The sequence below is a fragment of the Megalobrama amblycephala genome, linkage group LG1 (assembly GCF_018812025.1).
Source record: "Megalobrama amblycephala isolate DHTTF-2021 linkage group LG1, ASM1881202v1, whole genome shotgun sequence".
Taxonomy (NCBI): domain Eukaryota; kingdom Metazoa; phylum Chordata; class Actinopteri; order Cypriniformes; family Xenocyprididae; genus Megalobrama; species Megalobrama amblycephala.
The window spans coordinates 28,969,987-28,994,050 of NC_063044.1; the positions used below are offsets into that span (position 1 = coordinate 28,969,987).

A 24,064-nucleotide genomic window follows, 5' to 3' on the forward strand; every position below is an offset into this window, starting at 1 on the left:
TTTTATAACATTAAATTATTGTTGTGCTGTTGTTACTTTACTCTTGCAGGCTCACTTGGCTGATTCAGAGGTTGAGCGGCCATTTTGAGTTGACATCATTGTATAGTCCTGTGATGATTACAGAATTTCTTTTACCATATAATCACAGCCTGACTTCATGATAATAGGATGCAATAATGACAATAATCATATTTAAATAAATGATACGATTGCCGAGTAGAATATTAACATTTATTTAACTATTTATTGTGAAGTTTTCAATACAAAATAATGTACTTTGTTAAGTTTATACTCTCGGAGAGAATAAACAACATGTAAGTGAATACGTTTATTTAAATTTGTTCCTTGGATTTGTTCAGAGATGTTGTTTGTTTAGTTACACCGTGTCTTTTCTACGAGCTTCTGCTGCATCCTTGCAAGTGCAAGTTGCAACATAGCAATGTATTAATGAGTAGGCTATATAAGAATATTTAAGTAAAATTGGGGTCTGTAGGATTTTTGTAACATTTTTTAAAGTCTCTTAATCTCACCAAGGCTCCATTTATTGATTCAAAATACATTAATAGCTGTAATTTGAAATATTATATCTAATTTAAAATAATCGCTTCCTATTTTAATATATTTTAAAATGTAATATTCCTGTAATGGCAAAACTGAATTTTCAGCATATTACAATGATTTCTGAATGATCATGTGACACTGCTTTTAATATACTATTTTAATATATATTTTTATCGAAACCACCATCAAGTTTTGGTATCTTCAGTGTCACATGATCCTTCAGAAATCATTTTAATACGCTGATTTAAAAAACATTTCTTCTTATTATCAATGTTTTGCTGCTTAAAATTTTTTGTGAAAACCCTGATACATTTTTTCAGGATTTTTTGAGAAATAGAAATAGAAGTACACTTTATTTATAACACAAATGTCCCATTTGATGTGTCCTTGCTGAGTAAAAAGTATTAATTTCTTTTAAAAAAAATCTTACTGACCCAAAACTATTGAACGGCAGTGTATATAAAACCGAGAGCAAATTTATAATACGCTCAAAACTTTATAACAAAAAAAAACAAACAAGCAAGCTTAAACTTTTTGAGCATAGCTAGAAAAAATAGTTTTACTATACACATTTACATTTAAAAACAACTTTCACAATTTTAACATTCTGTGATATTTCCATGTCCATGGGAACCTATACAAATACATTTAAAATCAAGACAGAAGACAGAAATAAAAAAAAAATTAAAAAAGTAAACTTGGTCATTTACTCAGTTGAAGTAAATGACCAAGTTTACAGTTAGAAAAGAAATATCCTTTCACTGAATATTCTGTTCGCTCAGTTGTCAAATGATCAGCTGTTATTAACCAACATAAATACACACTTTTTCTAATGAATAACAAAAGCTGATAATTTCTAATAAAAGCTCATTGCTTTTCAAACATTAACAAGCATCGTCTCTGAAGCACATTTATGATTGCTAATATTACAGTAAGTTCTGGTAAATCTATTGCCTTGATGATCCTGGTCATTCACTTCTCAACCTGCTGTAAACTCATCAGTATCCTGGGATAGAAGTTTCTACTCCGGGCATCTTTTATTTAACCTGAGCATACGTCACATCACTAGATCCAGCACCTGAAAATATATGAATTAACTCAAAATAAACATTTCTAATTCTTATGCAGCATTTCATTTCATTCTTAGATTCTCAATAATGCATGTAGATGAAGTTTTCAGTGGTTTGTTGTGAATTGTGATTGATGTTTTTAGTTTGACGCTCACCTTGACCTGTTTCCAGCTTCAGTTCAGAGTACAGGACGTCACAACTCTCAGTGATTTTGACTAGAAGATGAAAAAGTTAATATCACTAGTGCTTACTGTATGTCCAACAGTGAAATATAACATTATAACATGCTAAAAGAGAGCAGAAATGTTTGTGTCGTCGAATTACCTTTTTTTCTTTCTTTTTCTTCTGTTTGTTTGTAGATTTGAGTTCAATCTCAGCATATGTGATCTCAGTCGGTCCACTTTCACTGTCTACAATGAACAACAGAAAGAAATTTTTCCTTTGCAAAAATCAGTGATACAAAAAACGATGGATTTGATTTCCATTTTTTTCTAATAATAGATACATTTTTCAAAGATTTTTGCTCATGCATCTTATTAATTCAATTCCACTGAAACATTTTGACGTCATGTTGACAAAAAATAAAAATAAAGCACCAGAAATAATATTTAATGTGCTATTAATATTCTAAAGTAAAAAAATATATTTGCTTTTGATAAAACCTAATTACATCAAGTTGAAATAAATATATGTATAAGTAAAACACTAATTATGTTAAAATTTAGAGGAGTGAAATATTTTTTAGTTGTGGAATATGTTAGTTAGAATTTATTTCTGTGTCTTTTAAAGATTTATGGGTCTTTATTAATGAGTAAAGAATAAAGACTGACCAGACAGAAGTGTGTTGTCTTCACTCTGGTTCTGCTCTGATGTCTGACTGACGTTCTGCTGTTGACCGACAGCAGTGGGAGACTCACATCTTCCACCTAGACAAACAAAAAATGTTTATGTACAACGTAAATGTTTTGAGGAAAATCTCTATCATGTGTACATGTTTGAGAATGACAAAATGTTTAGTGACATGTTTTTATTTATTTATTCATTATGGTTCTGTTCCAAAACATTAATCTGCCTCACTGTTTGCTGTCTTCATAGGCAGAAGAAGAACCTAATAAATGAATAATTGCGAGTGCTTTACATGCAGTAACTTTGTATATCAAACAACTACTGGACAAGATGGAGGACTCACTTCGATGAGTTTCAATGATTTCAATATAGATGAGAAATATTTTCATCAATACTTTTCAGTATTGAAATCAGAAGCCTAATTTAAGATAATCTCCCAGCCTGAAAAGCTGAAAACTGCCCAAAAAACCTTTACAACCAGCAAACACACCAGGTTGGGAGACCAGCTAAGACCAGAAAACCAGCTTAGACTGATGTAAGATTGAAGCTCACAAGGTTTAGAGACAGAGCTAGTGTCTGAAAATGAATATCAGATGATGAACCTTTGTTGTTTCTGTAGCGCCACAGCAGGACCAAGAAGACAATGATCAAAAATACAACAGTCAGTCCTGCAGTCACTCCAATTATCACAGCTTGTTTGAGACCATCAGATCTTGAGGCTGGGATACAGAGATACATGTATTTTTACATTTAGATTAGTGCTGTAAATTGTACAGGAACATTTCAATAGTGTTTATAGTTCTTACTCTCACCTCCAGTGTTGGGCACGTTACTTTTAAAAAGTAATTAGTTATAGTTACTAGTTTCTTCTCACAAATAGTAACGGAGTTAGTAACAGAGTTACATCATTATAAAAGTAACTAATTACCAGGGAAAGTAACTATTGCGTTACTTTAAAAAAAAAAAAAAAAAAAAAATATTCTATATATATATATATATATATATATATATATATATATATATATATATATATATATATATGCCAAATAACTTGAATGCCCCCAATATTAAATATAAGTCTAAGAATAAATTATTCTTGATCCGACTCGTGACTCATGATCCGCTCTTGCTTATGAAATTTCTCTGTACTGTACAATACGTGATGGAAGCCATTGAAGAAAATGTAGTTTCATATTTATATTTAAATAGTCCTATGTTATGTTTTAAATTCATTTACTTGATTATGAAAAGTGAAGAGCATGAGTAAGATGCATCATAAGATACGCAATATATTGGGAGTCATGGAGTGGGTCAGACTTGATTTTGACCACTCCATTAAGTTTTGTTTTGTAGAAAGCCTTTCTTTAAAGTGGATTTCGTTTTGTAAAAAATGTATCTTAATTTCAATCAATGTTTCATCCACCACTTGCCTGGATTTAATAAATAAGAAGCAAATATAGCAGACAATATAATCATGGCAGGCGCGGGCGCGATCACTGGCGCGTGAACTGAAGCGCGTCTTACAGCCTGCTACATGAACCGAAACTCAGCGGCTGCTTGCCTCACATACATGAGAAATATATCTATAGAAAGCTTGAAATATCTAAAAACGAAAAGAAATAGGCTACTTTGATTACGTAGCCTCTCCGAATGAATATCTATCCGAATGCATTCTCTCTTTAGGCGCATCCAGTATGCGGATATGATGAGAGTCAGCAATGTCAACTTCATCTTCGCAGCCGACAGTGATTCAGAAAACATTACTTTATTAATAAACAATTAAAATGTCTCTTTGCTGTTTTGGTCAAATTCATAATTATTACTTTTGCCGGTTCTTTATGGCAAGCGTTATGCGTGCGCTTGAGTGCATAGCCCATATTACATAAACGCTGTATTAGGCCTATTATATGATTTATTCTCTCCAGTATTTAAGAAATTAAATTAATATAAATGTGATTAGTCAACTAATGGCTTAAATGAATAACTACTAGTTGACTAGAAAAACTTATTTCACATATTTTCGATCAAGCATGTCATGGGTATTCTGGTTTGAGCTCGCGCTCAGCTCGCATGCTCACAGACACACAGAGAGCATTGTTCATTATTATCAGTTTAAAATTATATTTGTGTATGACTAACCGCAGCACACACCAGAGAAATAACTTTGCAGGTGCTATGGCTGAGAGAGAGCCTACTCGGATGAAAACCGCTTCAGTGAGCTTAGTTATAGTAACGCGCCATTTTTTTTGCCAGTAACGGTAACGGCGTTGTAACGGGAGAAAAAGTAATTCGTTTGATTACTCGTTACTGAAAAAAGTAATGTCGTTAGTAACGCCGTTTATTTATAACGCTGTTATTCCCATCACTGCTCACCTCTGACTGAGATCCAGCTCTTGGGCGACTCTCCTCTCTCTGGGTGTTTGCAGTAGTAGAAACCCTCATGTGACTTTGAGACAGTAGGGATGATCATCTCTGTAGTTTGACTCTGGATGAGTGATCCATCTTTATAGAAATCAGCTCTGAGGTTTGATGGGCTTGAATGCTGATCTAAACAGTGTAGAGTCAGATTATCTCCTTCATTCACAGGATGAACAGGACTCTCCAGAATCACACCAGCTACAGAAACACAGGAAACATGCAACATGAACAAAACGTTAACATAATAAAAACAAGACAAAATAAAAATAGATGTTTATATTTTCCACTGCCCACTGGTTTCTGAGTGTTTTAGTGTGTTGCTATGATGGTCTGGCTGTTTTTTACTGGTCAAAGTCACGACTGTATCTAATGCTTCCTGTTCTTGTTAACTTTCTTCATGCATTGATTGTAAACTGTCAGTGAAATGAACAAACACAGAAACACAGACTCACAGTGTACAGTGATATTAACAGGATGAGATTTCTCTCCAGATTCAGACTGACACCAGTACACTCCAGTGTCTGATGGGTCAGTGGATCCGATTGTACATGTAGATCCTGTTTGTGATCCAAACACTGATGATGAAAAATCTTCCAGCCCCCGACTGTCTGTGTATCTTCTGACTGTCCACCCATCCATCAGAGTTACTCTTGTTCTCACAGCTCAGAGAGAGAGAGACAGATGTGAAGTGTTGAGCTCTGCTGGGACTGATGATCAGAGACACTGGAGGAGAAACACCTGACAACACAATTACAGCAGTAATTTAGTAATGTTTGAGAACATATTTAATTTCCTTTATTGAAGACAAACCCATCGTTTAAGTTCTGCATGAACTCACCAGTGACCCACAGTAGTTGTGTGTTGCTGTATGGTGTTTTATAGGCTGTTTTTTCTCTCTCTGCTCTGCACACATAAACTCTTGTGTGGTTTAGAGCAGCAGAACTGACAGTGTATTTTCCTCCAGATCCTCTGCTGCTGTCTGAGAGCAGCTTATAGTGATCTCTGACGTCTGTAAAATAAGAGAATGTGAAGTTAACACTTTAAAGAAGGACTTCTATTGGATCTGGCCCTTATAAATTACATTTGTATCAAAACTTGAACCTGAATAAACTCTGTTACATTGGTGTAACTCAATATGTTCAGGGTTTGATCAATGGCTCTTATGTTGTTACAGAGGAGTGACTGTAATGGAGGATTGGGGATTAAATGATATATTTCACTTCAATAAAACCAGTTCATTGAGATGAAACACGTTATAACTGACCTGATGAGACTTCAGTTTGAGTGAACCAGCTGAATGTCCAGCCTGTAGAGGAGCCGTTAACCTCACAGATCAGAGTCACTGGATCTCCTTCAGTCAACCACTTCTGAGGAGAAACACTTAAAACTGCTCTGGGATCTGAAACTGAGAAATCACTCATTAATAACATGTTAAACTTGTGTGTGTTTATGAAGAGATGATCAAACTCACCTGATACTGTCAGTGTAACTTCATCACTGCGTTGTGATCTGCGTGATCCTCCTCTCTCTGATCCATCACAGGTGTATTTACCAGCGTCAGACAGGAACACATACCACAATGTGTGTTCCTGTAGTTCACTGAAAACTCTGGTTGAACCTCCTTTATTCCAGTTGTACCTCCAGCTAGTGACTCCTTCAGCATCAATGTCACATCTGAGAGTGACTGTCTCTCCTCTGAATACATGATGATCAGGTTTAATGGACACTTTGGCTTTTGGTCTTTCTGTATGATGACAACAATAAACAATGAAAATTATGTGATAAATAATATAATAAATACAAATAATAAAATGTGCTGTTTTTTATTGAATGAACAGTTACTTATAAAACACTAAATCAAATTAAACTGAAGTGTTGTTCTCTATAGTTGTTATAGTCACTTATCAAGCATCTTATAAATCATTTTCACTAAGTTCTCAGAGCTGATCATTAAATGAGAGAAACACTTGCCATGTATTGTCACTGTTACTGGTTCACTGTAATCTGTGTAATGTCCTCGTCTTCGTGCTCTGCACCTGTACTCTCCTCCATCAGAGACTTTCACAGGATTGATTGTTTTAGTTTCAGCTTCAGGAGATTCAGAGTTTGAGTTTTTACTCCAGAGAAACTCCCATCCATCCCGTGACGGATAGACCTTACATCTGAGAGTAACTGAGTCTCCAGTGAACACTGAACTCTGTGGCTCAACAGTCAGAGTTGGTTTGAGAAAATCTGTCAATATAAAATTATTGGGAATTTGGGAGCATGAGTTCTGAAATGTTTTCAACAGATGATCTCAATCTCTCACTGGTAAATTATTAATGTATTTTGATTTCATAGACAATGTAAAAAAAAAAAAAAAAAAAAAAAACACAGGGTCAAAAAGGCCACCATAATCAGGGCCAGAGTGGGACTCATTTTCAGCCCTAGTTGCATGCCTTAGACCAGGCCCACTTTAATTCACGATTAACTATATTAAAATAATGTAATTAAAACCTCAGTATATAAGTCTGCAATAGTGCACTGTTCTCTACAGCCTTGTAATTAATTGTATTTTTCAAAAATAAAGTATAGTAAAAAAAAAAAAAAAGTATAGTACAAAAAATGCCAAGATTTAATATAGAGTAAATTTTATCGTTATAATAATGATTTCAAAATGTTGTTTGCCCCACCCCCTCCTTCAAAGACGGGGGTTGCCAGCTTGGGGACACGCAACAAGAGGGAGCGCAATTAACAATGAAAGCTGAGGAGACTTACACACTGTAAGCTGATGAGTTGATTTATCTGTGTTTTAATATGCTGTTGTTCATAGAGATTTTTAGATGGATGCAGAAGCTTTTTAGGTCAGGTAGAATCTGTGATTCTCTGACCCAGTTTGTTTGCTGGTTTCCATGGCTGCAATATGCGGTGTTTTCCGCCAACTGGCAACCTGTGATGTCGAAAATTGGATAAACTGGCAGCACACGGTTTTGCACAGACCAAAACAAAGACAGACATTCCGACACGGAACACGCATTTCAAAGTAGAATGTCTGGCTGTAGCATTGTGTTTCTGAGGAACAAGAAGGTGAACTTAGCATGTTTCCAAAATATCTGCAAACATATTGGGGTATTTTTATGCTTTATTAAAGTCGGCATGAAATCAAAATTGACCCTATTTACTTTGTTAGTGCATATTACTACTCTTGTGGTTAACAATTAATCTGTGCAAGTTAATACACAGAAAAAAAATTGTTTGTCTTGGTAATCTTTAATCAAAATCTGAAAAGTTACTTCCAGTCTTGGGTTGAAAACGCTTAAACCACTCCCCTCCAACCGTTAGTCTGCTATGAGCGAGAGATTGAGAGGAGGAGCGCTAAAGTAAAACCCTGCCCTCTATTCAATATTCCATTTCACTTGGAAATACGTCACAACACTGGAGAAAAGTCATTTGCAACTTCTGGTTCACAGGGACTTTAAAGTGACAATTTTACATATAGCACCTTTAATTTTTTAAAAGTGTTTGATTTCCACTAGATGGCAGCAATCGTCCACTAAACCCAAGCACATTTTCATGTCTATCACTATGAATGTATATATATATAACAAAACCATAAATCCCCCAAAACTGCACAACTTTACAGTAAAATATTAAAGTGAGCGATATTACGATATTACGAACGTTTTTTTTTTTTTTAAAGTTACATTATGTTAAAATAACATTTTACTGTCTGGTTATGTAAATTTATTGGACAGAAAAATGAATATGTTGGCCAATGTGTAATAGCATAGCAAGCAACATAAGTAATAGGCCCTATATTTTATTATTTGCCTACTAGTATTACAATATGAGTAATAGCTGCATACATACCTTTATCTTTTGCATTTATCCTTTTTATTTATTTACGTTACCTAAATCGGCTTCCGGTGGCTTAGACCTTTTGTCTTACCATAATTTAGTGTTAATTTAGAACTTGTCCCGCTGTCCCTACAGACGTCACCTCATCCCTTCTTCTCGTATACTTCTGTGTGAGTTGTCTTCTCCGGGCGCACACTGCGAGTCCCTCCCGATCAGGTTAATTTACTCACAGAGTGACATGATATCATTGACGTTACGTGCAAATGAGTGGTAAAAACCCGATCATTCATTTTTTTTCTTATTTTTTTTCTTGCGCGGGTGTCCCGTGCTGCCCTGGGCCGTTGCCCATGTCGCCCATGCCTATATCCGTCACTGTCTGGTTTTAAGGAAAAGGTTAGGCTACTCAGCTTAGTACATTTGACTGCGTCAACAGTCTCTAGTCTAGAGCAGGGGTCGGCAATTAAGTTTGGCATCGGGCCAAAAAAAATGTTCGCCATTAGATGGCAGGCCAGAACATAGCCAAAGGATAATTTGAATCAATTAATGAAAAATGCAACTAGAATTGTCTGTTACAGTGTCTTTTGTAACTGATAGTGAGCTGTTACTCTGTGTTAAATCCTGTAGTAGGACAGTCATTAACAAAAAGCCACATTTGTGTGGCGGTGTCTGGGTTTTACACTGGATAAATTAATAAAGCAGAGTAGTGACACATAACCTGGGAAGTATCTTCATTCACCAACTTGCAACATAGACCGCCTTGCTAAAACACACATATGTGGGAGATGCGGAATGGATAAAAATAACAAAAAAATAAAAGAGGACTTGAATAAGGCCATTAATGGCATGTTTGAGTAATGCTTATAATGGACTATGTTTTATTTCCATATTGTGAATAAAAAATGTGTATCATTTTAATTTGCTTGTTACACAATGAAGCCTAACTTATTGTAATTATTATTTGACGTAGCCTACTTTTACACTCAGAAATATTTCTTGGCATCCTCACTTAACTCCATTTTTTTAAATTGTTTGCATGCTGGAGGTACGCTATTACGTCATGTGCAGAGTGATGTTAACATTTAAGCTAGCTGGTGAGAGAAAATGGCAGCATCAAAGAGTCCAAAGAGGAAAGTTGACGGTGAAAATAAAAGCGTCTAAAAATGTGTGGACCTCGCCTCTTTCCTTTCCAAAGCGCTTGTGACCACTGCTCTAGAGCATCCATATTTCAACCCAGTGCCATGAAAACACCAGCCCTTGCAGCCAAATAAACAGACCGGCCCACCGGGAATTCGCTCGGTGCTCCCAATTAGCCAGTCCAGGCCTGGTCGTGGGTGCGAGTCTCAGTACCGGCAGGAAATGTAGGTGGGGGGGAGTGAACGAACAGCCCGAATAAAATTTCCACTCTCATTACTCCCTTAAGCAAGACACCAAACCCCAAATCACTGATCGGGCGTTGCAGCAAAAACGGCTGCTCCAGGTGTGTGTTCACAGTGTGTGTTCTGTACTCACTGCTGTGTGTGTGTGAGAGAGAGATATAGGCCACCATTGGTCAAAAATGATCAATTGAGAATGTCTTTCACACAAGACCTTTAAAAATAACATAAAAAGGGTAAAATGTGCGTTTTCTGCCACAACGTGCATTAGCATTAAACAACAACAAGTCTTTCCTATTTTTTACATTTAACAGTGGCTTAATCTGTCCCGTTTGAGACGTCATCACTTGCAAACGATAAACGTTTGAAAAAGGATAGTGTGTAAAGCAGCACGTAGCTACATCCAAAGAAAAGACATAGCCTACACACAACAAACGTGCTGCTTTAAACACTCTTTCAAACATTTATCGTTTGCAAGTGATGATGTCTCTAATGGGACAGATTAAGCCACTGTTAAAAATGGGAAAACTTCTTGTTGGGCATATTTTAACTACTGTTGAGTGTTATGTTTAATGCTTTACATATTGTAATGGTCACTTTTATCATTCAAGGTAATTTGTGTTAGAATAACTGCACATGTGCATAGAGGGATGTACGTAGCTCAGGTGAGCAGCAGAAGAGATAATCGCATCTCTTTGTTTAATTTTCCTCTTTTATTTGTGAATGTTTATTTGTATACTTTTTCTCACTCAGTCCCCCCATGTATGCAGATGAGTGTAATGCCGTTTAAGTTGAGCTATATTAGCCTATTAAATCCTGGAAATTACAACAGCTTTCTCTCTCTCGTGCAGCTTTTCGTCCGGTACAACAAGTTTTTTTCTCTGTGGACTACGGAACATTTTAACTTTGCGTTACAGCATGTTTGAAACATTGTTTTAGAAACACCTTTTACCTCTTCTGAGATTGTTTAACATCATGTGAAATAACCGTTTTGGCTTTTTTGTTGTTTTTAAATTTTAAAACATAATATTTTACATGGTTTTCAGAAACCTTTTCTGATAACATTTTACTGTGTCTGAATACTACGTTTTTGTTTTTAACGATCTGCATCACTTTAAAGTTGTATGAGAAAGTGTTACATGTGTGTGAAAAAACTGTTTACCTCCCAAGTTTCATGTTTTTAAAGTTTACAGCACATAGTTTTAAACAGTTTCAATATAGGCTACTTTAGGCTACTCCAAAAACACATTCTTAACCAGTGGAACATAAATTCCCCCCAGTGGGAGAGGTGGATGATGCTATCAAATAGTGAATAACTAGTAAGTTAATGAACTAAAAAAAAAAAAAAATTGTTAAAACTTTATTTATAAACATTATTTTGTTTAATTATTTTACTACCATTTAAATATACACCTCTGCACACGTCTTTCCTCTGGTGTTGCGGGGCGCGTTAGGTGGGTGGAGACTGGGTGTGGCTTCACACGCCGATCTATTCTCATTCTATTTTTATCGCCAGTGAGTGAAGATGTCTTGCATGGAGCAGTGTATGAGTTATTTTTGCTAAAAACTAAACAAAACTTTAACAGCAAATTGTAGTGTTAAAATGTTTTGCTTGAAACTGTTCGTCTTTTTAACAACTGTTGCTTGATATGTTTAATGTTAATGCACGTGTTTGAAACAATGTGGCAGAAAACGCATATTTTACCCTTTTCTGTCAGGACCACTATCGTCAAATATGATTGATAATTGCATAGAGTTTGTATTGGCGGTATGGTTCTGTTCTGGGCAAGAACTCCCTGCGCATCCATGAAGCCTACCATGGAAAAGAGCAGGGAGAGCAGCAATAACCCCCCTAGGGTAAACGGGACAGAACCAACATATGCAGATATAATTAATTTCAATAATTTAACATGTACACATATTTCAAGAATTAGTCTGATTCAGGGGAATCATAAGACCAATCCTGACTGAAGAGAGGAGGAGCTGGGGATGGAGGAGGGTAATTAGCTGCTGATAATACTGAGGAGCTTATATATGGATGCTGTGATAGGCGTCGTATTCCTATAGGTTGACGTGAGTCAGCTGATGCGAGTTTGACTGACGTGACCTGCCAGAACTGATGCTAATACTGGATTTTTTTTCTGTTATTTTTAAAATAACACTTTTTCTGATAACGTTTTAAAATGTCTGACTGTGTTTTTACCATTTTTAAAACTGTGTGTGAAAAACTTGTTTTACATTTTTAACATTGACTTTAACATTTTTAATGCGATGGAAAGGCTTTTTCTGACTAGTTTTACTTTTTTTTTCTGAAAATGTTTTAAATGTTTGAACACTGACTTTTTGGTTTTTAATGTTTTTAATGCAATTGAAATGCTTTCTCTATTTTGATTTTACTTTTTCTCTTTAAAATATCTTGTAAGTCTTTGTGTTTTAATGGTACACTTTATTTTTATGTCTTCAAAAGAAAAAAAAAACTATACATATGTTTGTGGAAAACAAAACTTTCTTTAATAAAAACATCCCTTGTTTGTCACTGTCACCCAGTCCATTGTTTCACATTTTAAAATTTTAAAGCATAATGTTTTACGTGGTTTTCATAAACACACTTCAGCTTTTCTGATAACATTTTACTATGCCTGAATACTAGCCTACGTTTTTTGTTTTAACGACCTGCATCACTTTAAAGTTGTGAAAAGTGAAAGTTTTACATGTGTGTGAAAAAACTGTTTACCTCCCACGTTTTTAAAGTTTAAAGCACATAGTTTTAAACAGTTTCAATACACTTTACTCCAAAACACATTCTTAAACAGTGAAACATATATAAATTCCCCCAGTGGGAGAGGTGGATGATGCTATCAAAGAGTGAATAAATCAGCAAGTTAATGAACTAAAAAATGTTAAAACAATAGGGGTGTAACGATACGCTCAGGTCACGATACGGTACGTATCTCGATACAGAGTTCACGATACGATACGTATCACGATATTTTGAACAAAATGAAACTGAAATTCAAACAAGATTTATTAAAAAAACATGAACAAATTTCAATAATTTTCCTTGTTGTACATACAAGATCACATTTCAATAAAATAAATAAATATAAATTTTAATAAAAACCTTCTGTATTCAAATTAACAGTTGAATAGGGCTGTCTGTCACTGAAAAAAAAAATGTTAAATTTAACATGAACTTAGAATTATGAATAGGGGCCGTTCACATATCCCGTCTAAAAACGCGTGGAAGGCGCGGCCGCACCGCTTCTCCTTCTTTCCAAAGCGCTTGCGCTCCTGTGGCGTCGGTCGTTGCTATGCAACCATGAACTGAGCTCTCCAGAGGATCAGGATGTTTCTGCAAAGGATAAATGATTTCTAGCCCTTGCATTAGTTTTACTACGAGATATATTGATGGAGATAAGATATAAAAACCACCATGAACAGCTATGATCAGCTGTTCGGCTGAGCTTTTGATGTTTTGTTACGGAAAGGCCATAGCTGATCGGTTGATTCTTGTCACGCGACCTGCGGTGCGCTTGCGGCATTCTGAGAAGTTGAGAATTGCATGCGCGTCGCGACCGCGTTGATCCCATTATGAGCGCGCCTGCCGCGCGGCTACATTTGAAAATAATAACTGACTTGCACGCGGAAAAGACGCAATATGTGAACGGCCCCTAACTTAAAGCAAAGCATCGCAAGCGTCTTTTGCTTTTCTGTGAGCACAGCTCTTGCTGTGCACTGCGGTGAAAGAAAGCCACGACTTTTCTCACGCGACCATGCAAGAGACTGACATGAGAAACGTTTAAAACCTGCTTGCAAGATTCAATGTGTGCCCGAAACACTTACTGAACTAGAGAGCTGATTGAGACACACCATCTACGATAAATCGTTACACCCCTAATACTTATAGTAATTTAAAAATGTGGTAGCATTGGATCTGGACAGGAAGGATAACTCTGGGAGTTGGAAGGGGTGTGTCGCGATTCTGCCTTCTCACATCGCGATACAGGTTCGTGGACCTGCGTATCGCGATTTCGGTTTCATATCGCATATCGTTACAGCCCTATAAAACAACATTTTTTTTTTTTTTATAAACGTTTATTTGTTTAATTATTTAACTTAAATGTACACATCTGCACAAGTCTATCTTCCGGTGTTGGGGTCGTGTTAGGGGCAGAGGTTTGGGAGTGGCTTCACAGATCGCTCCAACCTCATTCTGCTTTCGTCTCCGGAGAGACTGCTGTGTGTGTGTGTGTGTGTGTGTGTGTGTGTGTGTGTGTGTGTGTGTGTGTGTGTCAGTACTCACTGCTGTGTGTGTGTGTGTGTGTGTGTGTGTGTGTGTGTGTGTGTGATTGTGTGTGTGTGTGTGTGTGTGTGTGTGATTGTGTGTGTGTGTGAGTGTGTTCAGTACTCACTGCTGTGTGTGTGTGTGTTCAGTACTCACTGCTGTGTGTGTGTGTGTGTGTGTGTGTGTGTGTGTGTGTGTGTGATTGTGTGTGTGTGTGTGTGTGTGTGATTGTGTGTGTGTGTGAGTGTGTTCAGTACTCACTGCTGTGTGTGTGTGTGTTCAGTACTCACTGCTGTGTGTGTGTGTGTGTGTGTGTGTGTGTGTGTGTGTGATTGTGTGTGTGTGTGTGATTGTGTGTGTGTGTGTGTGTGTGTTCAGTACTCACTGCTATGTGTGTGTGTGTGTGTGTGCGTGCTTGGATGGGTAAAATGCAGAGCACAAATTCAGAGTATGGGACACCATACTTGGCCTCATGTCACTTTCACTTTTTCACTTTATTATTTTGTTCAGCCCCCAACAGTGTATTTACGTATTTATTTTAAAAATATTTTTAAATCTGTCTTGCTTTTGCTTTTTGCTTATCTGTTGTATCATGTATTATTAATAATTATATCTCAGTCTGTGAGTTTCACTTAGTTTCACTTATGTTTGCCTGTAATGTCTGTTACTGTTGAAATGCAAAAAAAAAAATATATATATATATATATATATCAACAATTCTGTGTTTTTCTGTCAATATGGGGTGCTGTGTGTACATTAATGAGGAAAAAAATGAACAAATGATTTTAGTAAATGGCTGCAATATAACAAAGAGGGGTAAAATTTAAGGGGGTCTGAATACTTTTTGTACCCACTGTATATATATATATATATATATATATATATATATATATATATATATATATATATAATGAATATGAAAAATCCAAAAATCCAGCCAACTTTGAGACTCGCATTTAAAATCATGTGAGACAATTTTGGTTTAAAAAAGTATCTTAATGTGAAGAGGCAAATCACTCATTAATAACATGATAAACTTGAGTGTGTTTATGAAGAGATGATCAAACTCACCTGATACTGTCAGTGTAACTTCATCACTGCGGTGTGACCAGCGTGATCCTCCTCTCTCTGATCCATCACAGGAGTATTTACCAGCGTCAGACTCAGAAACAGACCTGAATGTGAGTTCCTGTAGTTCACTGATAACTCTGGTTGAACCTCCTTTATACCAGCTGTACCTCCAGCTAGTGACTCCTTCAGCATCAATGTCACATCTGAGAGTGACTGTCTCTCCTCTGAATACATGATGATCAGGTTTAATGGACACTTTTGATCTTTCTGTATGACAACAACAATAAACAATAAAAATAACGTGATGAATAATATAATAAATACAAATAATAAAATGTGCTGTTTTTTACTTGATAATAAAACACTAAATCAAGTTAAACTGAAGTGTTGTTCTCTATAGCTGTTTATTCAGTGTCTAATGAATCATTTTCACTAAGTTCTCAGAGCTGATCATTAAATGAGAGAAACACTTGCCATGTATTGTCACTGTTACTGGTTCACTGTAATCTGTGTGATATCCTCGTCTTCGTGCTCTGCACCTGTACTCTCCTCCATCAGAGACTTTCACAGGATTGATTGTTTTAGTTTCAGCTTCAGTAGATTCAGAGTTTGAGTTTTTACTCCAGAGAAACTCCCATCCATCCCGTGACAGATCCACCTTACATCTCAGAGTAAATGAGTCTCCAGTGAACACTGAACTCTGTGGCTCAACAGTCAGAAGTGGTTTGGGAAAATCTGTCAATATAAAATTATTGGGAATTTGGGAGTGTGAGTTCTGAAACGTTTTCAACAGACGATCAATAAGATATTCAATAAGAATTCAAAGAAAATCTTTGCTTTTGAAGATTGGTGGCAAAGAGGTATTTGTTGCACATGATGGATAAGAATGGATATTTTCGGATTTATAGTGATTTCTTCACCTAATTCAATTATAACTTTGAGAAAAAAGATTATATGAAATTTATTAGAAGTGTTCCTTTACCAATGATCAGAGCCGGCCAAAGGCATAAGCGAACTAAGCGGCTGCTTAGGGCCTCGTCGTCACCAGGGGACCCCAAGAGCATATGAAATGACAGTTTGATTTTTACAGCGCACAGTTGCAGTTCTAGTGCCTCCGTCCCAATAATACTGTACAACTCGACGTACATCGCATTAGGGCTGCACAATGTATCGTTTTAGCATCGATATCGCGATGTGCGGATCCACAATAGTCACATCGCAGGAATTGCAAACTTTAACCAAAGTTGCACCTGTTTTTGTCCTGTCACACGGAGCCACGCAGACGCACGTGAACACTGAATTGCGTTCACTTCCGCCTCTACTTGTGTTTGAACGGACATAAAATAATGTCAAAATGTCCTTGTAAAATCAGTTGCTTATAGCTTAGATAACTCAAACAAGGAAAACGGATGTGTATCATATGAATATGATTATATGAATATAATCAGCGTATAACACAGATTAATTATATTAAATTTATAAAGTGAAGACTAAGCAGTGTTATTTTACATTTTATTATTCATTTTCTAGACATGAATACTTACCTGAAAAATATAAAACACCCATTTATTTAATTTAAATCACCCCAATCATTCTAGAATTTTTTTTTTCCAAATAGAGCTATTTAAGTAATCAGAACATATATAAGTATCGCAACATATATAGCAGAAAAACAAAATATCGTAATGTCAGTTCCCTTTCGAAAGGGAACTCGCTCTGCGTTGATTACGCAATGGAGGAATGCCACACGTGACCCGGTGTCTGAAAGCAAAACTATCCAACAACTCCAATCCCTATTGGCCGGCGACAGCCTATGATGTAATACGGCGCGACCCGGAAGTATAAAGGAGCGCCTGGAGTAACAGAAAGCATCTCATCGTCTTTCGGTCCTGTTCTGTCTGATCGCGACTATTTCGAATCCGGTTTCTATATATGCCTTACAAACGTTCAAGAGAGTGTGTTTATCCGTGTCCCAGGGTTTGACACTTGATTTACACATTTTTTGGGCGTTTTCTGTCTGGAGAGGAGCGCGCATAGACAGTGCTTGAGGGCGCTGTCTGTGTGTTTGTTGTTTACTGTGAGCGGCTCCCTATCGGGACTCTCCGTTCTCGTTTGGCACTTTTCCTGAGGGAAGAGGTGTCCGCATCTGTGCCTGGTGATTCTTGCCCTGTTTGTGCTGAGGCAATACGGCAGCTGCAATCATAGGGCTCGCAGGTGAGCTCGTTGGGAGGTTTGAGAAAGTTGTCTCTCTCTCAACTTTTGACGAGGTTGACTGGATGACGATGACGTTCGTGTTTGACGTCATTGCGTCTGGCGGCAAGCGCTCCTCTGGCTGTGTATGCGGAGCTGCTGTGTGTTTGGGACGCGCTTCTCTGCAGGCTGCAGCTGCCGTGAGAGTGCGTTAAGAAAGGGGCCGCGCGCGGACGGCTCGAAAGTGGTTCCTTTCTGTCCATGAATGTTGCAGCTTCCATGACTTTCCATTCCTTTCTGATCTCCACATTTGAGATCGGGAGGGCATAGAAAAACCCCTAGCCATCCAGATGTGTATCTGAACCAGTGGTGTAGTCGGGGCGATACGCACACATACGCCGTATGCTCACTTTTTGCTCAGAGCTGTTTGGGTATTACGACTTCTAAGGACCAGTATTTGCTTATACCCACTTGTTTTTTGCTTCGAAAGTCCATAAAATAATGTCCTGTTAGCTTCTCCTTTAGCTGTGTGTCCAGTGCTGTTGTGTAAACGTGCGATTCTTTGTTGTAATTGGTGCATGAGCACTTCTGCCATTCGACCTTTTCCCATTCATCATCGGCTAAAAACCAGGCTTGACACTGCGTGTTCGCGCTGCAGTGAGAGATCTCCGATCAAAGCCGCTCGGTGTTTTGAGCGGTGCATTGAGCGCACTTCTCTCACTGCAGCGGTCACGGTGTGAGAAATATGGTGGTGAGGAAATAAGACAATTATATAGCCTACATCATGCGTTCAGAGCTTTTATAAGCGCTAAGTTCCCGTACAAACTGAAAAGACCATCATTGCAAATGAAGCCTTTTTTATTTAATGCATTAGTGTGGGAATTAAAAGCGAAACATACTAGGCTGCTACTCTGAACCTTATTAAGCTCCAAAAAGTTTGATAAGATTTCCACGAGCCATCCCGACACTGATGATAAAATATGCGATCCATTTGAATTCTTTTGAGAGTTAAACACTTTGAAACGCTATAGAAAAAGTCAAATGTGACCTAGACTGATGGACAAAATTAACAAAAGCCTGAAGACCCACCCTTACTAGAATTTATATAGTTTTATTGTAGTAATTATGGTAAATTTGGCTAACTTGTAGAATTTATAACCTATTAATGGGAATTAACTAGATTTATATTACACCTGTGACATCTTCTGTTGTTTCTATAGGCTATGTGTAGGTTGCTATTTTTCATAACAAATGCTTTGATAATGGAAAATGATATAGTTTGACTTCTTATAACACAATGAAGTAGAAAATTCTGTCAAACTGTTAAGCTTACATGTGCGTAAATAATATAAAACTGAGTTTACAGAGGTTACCTCTATTCGGAGGTCTAGCTCTATTTCCTGCTGTTCCATAAGCGCCACCTACTGACAGAGAGTGGTTTAAATTTTCATTCAGCCTGTCTACTGTTTTTGTTTGTTTGTGACCACATTTTTATAATGTTAATAAATTAGATTTCGAATAATTGAATTTTTTTAACACCAGCTACTTAGGGCCATTTTTATCTACCCTCTCCTCTTCTTCTTTCACCTCCTGTGTGTGTGTGTATATGTATATATAAATATAAATATACACATACACACACACACACACACATGCATATAAAAAAAATTATATATATATATATATATATATATATATATATATATATATATATATATATATATATATATATTCACTAGGCTTGTGGCCCTGTAAGAAGGCCCGTAGCTTAGCGGCCAGGCTAGAGCTAAGTTAGGCGTGTTATTTAAATATAACCCTATGTATACTATCCCTTGTCAGGTTGTATAGTTCCTAGTTCTGGCCTCTTCCCGAGGGAGTTGTTAGGCCGTATGCCCATTATCCCCTTCTTTTGTAGGTGCAATTGTTGAGTTTAACAGCTAGGTTGTAGACTGTTTTTAGACTTCCTGATGCTGTTATCTCAGGTGGTAGGCCCTTATCTTTGCATAAATAAGTCATGCTGTGTGTGCTAGGCCCAACTTTCTAGAACTTTTATGCTATGGAAAATGTGTTTTTATTGCATATAACTTTGATTGTAGGCTCTTATGGTAAAATAATTAGCCTCCTTCTAGTTAGCAACTGTATTTCTAACAAGTGCTGTTAGTTGATCGTAGTTTGCTCACATAGTTTACACTGCCACAGGCTTTTGCTACGTGTCCGTTTGAGGTAGTAGGCCACATGGGCCTCCCTCAGACCATGTTGGCATTGTTTGGTTCCCTTTAGTCACATATTATTTAGGGTACATTGCCTGTTGGAATGTGTAGCCTAGCTCAGGTTGCAGTTAGTTTCACACAGCTATTGTTGGGTTAGAGCTGGTTCCCTGTAGCTTGGTTCCCTTAATTTCACGAGCTGAACCCACGTGTCATTGGAATGGTAGGCCCCAACAGGCCTCCTTTCTAGTTCACATGTTGGCACAGTTTGTGTTTTTACTTTTAATAGGCAGAACGCCACTTGTCGCTGAGATTGTAAGCCCCGCGGGGCCTCCTTTTTAGTTAACTTGGGCTGCCTTCCACTCCAGTTTTATACATGCACTCGCGAACTTCCCTAAACATTTTGAAGTGCGTTCTACTTCATGAAGTGGACGAGGGAAGTTTATATGGACACTTCAGGCAGCTCTATAACCCACAATGCAACACGATTATGACCTTACCGCATATCACGTTTAATTTACTCCACCACTTAACAACTCTATGATATATGAATTATTGTTTTAAACATTTAAAACACACATGTATACATATAGAATGCTGCATTAATCAATTTTTTAAGGGGACAAAATAAATAATAAATCAGCTCCATTGCGAATTCCAGTAGTGGGCACTCGTGCAACGTAAGTAGTAACGTACATCCGAAGTCAACGAGACGAAGTGAAGTTAGCGAGGGAAGGGTATTTAAAAACCGAACTGGAACGCAGCCCAGTTGGCAGGATGCCTGGGAATCCGAGAACCTATACCACCATCGGCCACGCCCCACCTCTGTTGAGTAGGCTTTAAGCAGGCCTCTCGTGGAGTATGTGGCATAATATGCATTCCTTCTCTCAGTACTATGCGTGAAAGGTTTTCCACTGAATGCATGTGGTTGGTATGGTCCTGGACTGGCTGATGCCATGTGTTTACTAGGGTAGGCCCTAATAAGGCCTCCTTTTTGTTTACATGTTGGCACATTGTGTGCTTATATGGACAAACGGGCTGAACGCCCCTTGTTGCTGAACTTGGAGGCCCCATAAGGTCTCCTTTTTAGCTGACATGCTGGCAGGATGCTTGTGAATCCAATACATTACGGGCTGAAGCCACGTGTCATTGAATCGGTAGGCCCCTTCAGGCCTCCTTCTTAGTTCACATGTTGGCACAGTTTGTGTTTTTACTCTCAATAGGCTGAACGCCACTTGTCACTGAGATTGTAGGCCCCACGGGGCCTCCTTTTAAGCTGACTTGCTGGCAGGATGCCTGGGAAGCCATACCACCATCGGCCACGCCCCTTCATTGACGGATAGTCCCTAAACAGGCCTGTTCACGATGGGTGGCAGCGTTTTATGTATTTCTTCTGAGGAGATTTCTATATTAAATACATGGCCTTTGGGTGGTCTGGTTATGGCAGCCACTTGCTGATGCTATATGTGTACTAAGGTAGGCCTCCCTTCAGCCTCCGGTGTAGCATTTGGAGTTCGGCTACATACTCCTCTCGCTGTGAGAGTTTATGGTGTTTTTACCGAGTACTTTGAGTGGCTATCCCCTCAGGGTAAATGTTGTGGTGAAACCTTACTGAGGTTAGGTTAAACTACATCTGTCTCCTTGAGTCTGATCTGTATTCTAGCTGAGCTAATAGCCACCTAGTAGGGTGGATCTATTATATGCTCCTAGAAAAGGCCACTGGACTTATGCCATATGTCTAAGAGGTTGCTAGGCCCCGAGGGGCCACCTTTTTGAACATATTTGTATATGTTGGTGTATATTTCTCTCCAAGAAACCTTTATATACGCTTCCGGTTGGCCAGGGGCCCAGATGGTAACTTAACCTCCTTCGAGTCAGTTATTTATCGTTTTGGTACCTGAGAACACTGCCACGAGCTGACGCCACCTGTCTGTCGAGGTCAGAGGCCTGATTAGGCCTTCCTTGATGCGTGTTGGCATACGTTGTACTCCTCTTGCTTTAACCCTCTGGAGTCTGAGGCTGATTTGGGGCTTGGAGAAGTTTTGACATGCCCTGACGTTTGTGCTTTTTTCAGTTGTTCATAAACATATAAATGACAAAAGTGTCATTACACTGTATTCAGCACAAACTAGGCTACAATAATATGTGAGGAACATGTATGTACATGTTTGTGTTTTTGAAGGAATAATGTTTATGCGTGGTTATTGAAAAAACAAAAAACTTAAGTCACTGAAATAAGGCCAAAAAAAGTATAGTAAATCTGTGTTTACAATACTTTAGGGAATTGGAGGTTGTAAACTAGAGTTTTTGCTTCAAAATTATGTAAAAATTATGCTGCCTACTCCTTCATATAAAACAATATATTGATTTAGTTTTTGTAAGACACTTTTTGCCAAGAAACACAGTATGCATGGAGGCGTGAATCACCACTGAAAAATGGGCTATTCTCACCTGAGAAGACAAAAGAATTGGATAGTAATGAGCTGAAATGACATTTCAGTCAGGTAGGCTGTGAAAAAAACCTTCTGTGATGTCTCAAGCTCATCATGATATATGAAACATACAGAAAAATATTATTACAATATAAAGTAATGGTTTTATATTATACTTTAAAATATAATGTATTTCTGTGATGCAAAGAGTCTGAATATAGGCTTTTAGTTTAAAAGCATGCACATTTGGAGAAATACTGGATTCTCATATGCTTATGTCAATTTTCTATACAGAGGAGTTATATTTATTTAATATTCATTGTCATTACTATGAGCGCTGGTGTTTTCAATTCATCCTTGAAGTCGGAGGGCGCTCTCTGTGCATTTTTAGTCCACAAATTCATCTAAAAGAAGAAGAGGCTATTTCATGAATGGAGTTTCCAATTCATACTGCAGCCGGAGGGCGCTAAAGAAACAAAAACTCATCTAAAATTCATCTATAGAAGAAAAGAAAACAGGAACTAACTGCATGTCTTCTAGAGCTCCCTAACCATGACTTTTACATCCAGATAAACACTTTTCAAGACAATAAATACACGATTGAGATGATGAATGCATGTATTGCCCCTGAATTTGCGTCTGAATAGCGCTGGCTCTGTGGGTGTGGCCGCATTAGCAGATAATGAGCTGAATCACGGACTTCTGACATGGCTCTCTTTTCATACAGATTACATAAACACAGAAGGTTTGTTTTCGATTTGAATTACATGATTTAAAACCTGACATCTTAACGTTTTTTTAGACATAAGTTTAATTTTTCTGTGATTAGTGTTCACTAAGTTACAGTTCATTTTCTGAGAACTATCAGATTGGACTTCGTTCAGAGGGAGAGGAGAAATCACGCATCATGTTAGTTTTCTTTATTTTACAAAATGCACAACATTGTGTTTTTACTCTGAGTGTATACAAATAAAAGAAGATATTCTATAGTTTCAATTGATATATTACTTATGTCTCTATGACAAAAAATGACGGAGTATTTTAAGTCTGTTTTGCTGCAATGTGAAAAAAAAAACTGCAAAACGCGCCGGCGCGTTTTCAGACCTCAGAGTGTTAAGAGTAAAAGGTGCTTTTACTGAGTGCACTGCTCATTGGATTGTGTTAGGTGGATTGTCATGCGGGCATTTTCGCAGCCTTGTTTTGCTGCTGTCGAAGTCCCTGTCTGCCCCAAATGGCAAGACAGATATTCAGAGTAGCCCCTCTAGGCCACTTTCTGAATATACTTCTGCTTCACATATAGCTACTATCATGCTGTAGGCCCCTCTTCGGCCTCCATGATTATGTGCCCATTGCATGGACTACCTGTTAGGTGAGCTTGGTACTTCCCTTTTGGGTTATGTACGTAATAGTGCTTAGCTCCCTAAGCTGATCATGGTGGTAGGCCTTTATCAGGCCTCCTCCTAAGATTCAACCCTAGGCTGGTTTATGCTCCCCTGTATGAACAGGTGTTTAGCGCACAGCCTCCTCAGTGTGTTAATTAAGCGCTGAGTAGATCCTAGGATGAGTGGATTATACTCCCCTCAATACGAGGGTTCATAGTTCAATACGAGCAGTCACTCTTACCTGCTCCCTTCTACAAAGAATGCGTTATGGAGATTCTGTACACAGACAGGGTTGGCCAAGACTAAGTTTGTCCTATGACAGACCAGGTCGGCCTCCCTGGTGGCATTGGGGGTGACTTCGTTCCCCTCTAGTGATTGGACGAGGTTCCCTT

The 24,064-nt window shown here is 37.8% G+C and overlaps 2 protein-coding genes across 2 annotated transcripts in view; both read right to left on the reverse strand.

Moving 5' to 3' along the window:
- Window positions 1–24,064, reverse strand: part of LOC125266935 (obscurin-like) — a 251,851-nt gene that overhangs the window by 215,806 nt on the left and 11,981 nt on the right. Inside the window, 4 exon segments of the mRNA XM_048188075.1 lie at window positions 6,367–6,639; window positions 6,867–7,127; window positions 15,462–15,728; window positions 15,936–16,196. Of these exon segments, the coding sequence (XP_048044032.1) occupies window positions 6,367–6,639; window positions 6,867–7,127; window positions 15,462–15,728; window positions 15,936–16,196 (1,062 nt within the window).
- On the reverse strand, window positions 1,602–5,570 carry LOC125266964. Its single transcript, XM_048188129.1, has 7 exons — window positions 5,348–5,570; window positions 4,851–5,093; window positions 3,080–3,196; window positions 2,462–2,557; window positions 1,956–2,041; window positions 1,787–1,846; window positions 1,602–1,639 (listed from the first exon to the last, which is right to left on the reverse strand). The coding sequence occupies exons 1-6, from the start codon at window positions 5,532–5,534 to the stop codon at window positions 1,805–1,807; spliced, it is 771 nt and encodes a 256-aa protein (XP_048044086.1). The 5' UTR covers window positions 5,535–5,570; the 3' UTR covers window positions 1,602–1,639; window positions 1,787–1,804.

Excerpts from the sequence above, each read along its gene's own strand:
- LOC125266964 (XM_048188129.1), bottom strand. The coding sequence starts at position 5,534 with ATGGATGGGTGGACAGTCAGAAGATACACAGACAGTCGGGGGCTGGAA. Across the intron at positions 2,558-3,079 it reads GCGCTACAGAAACAACAAAG|GTGGAAGATGTGAGTCTCCC; the intron begins GTTCATCATCTG and ends TTGTTTGTCTAG. Across the intron at positions 1,847-1,955 it reads AGAAAAAGAAAGAAAAAAAG|TCAAAATCACTGAGAGTTGT; the intron begins GTAATTCGACGA and ends TTCATCTTCTAG.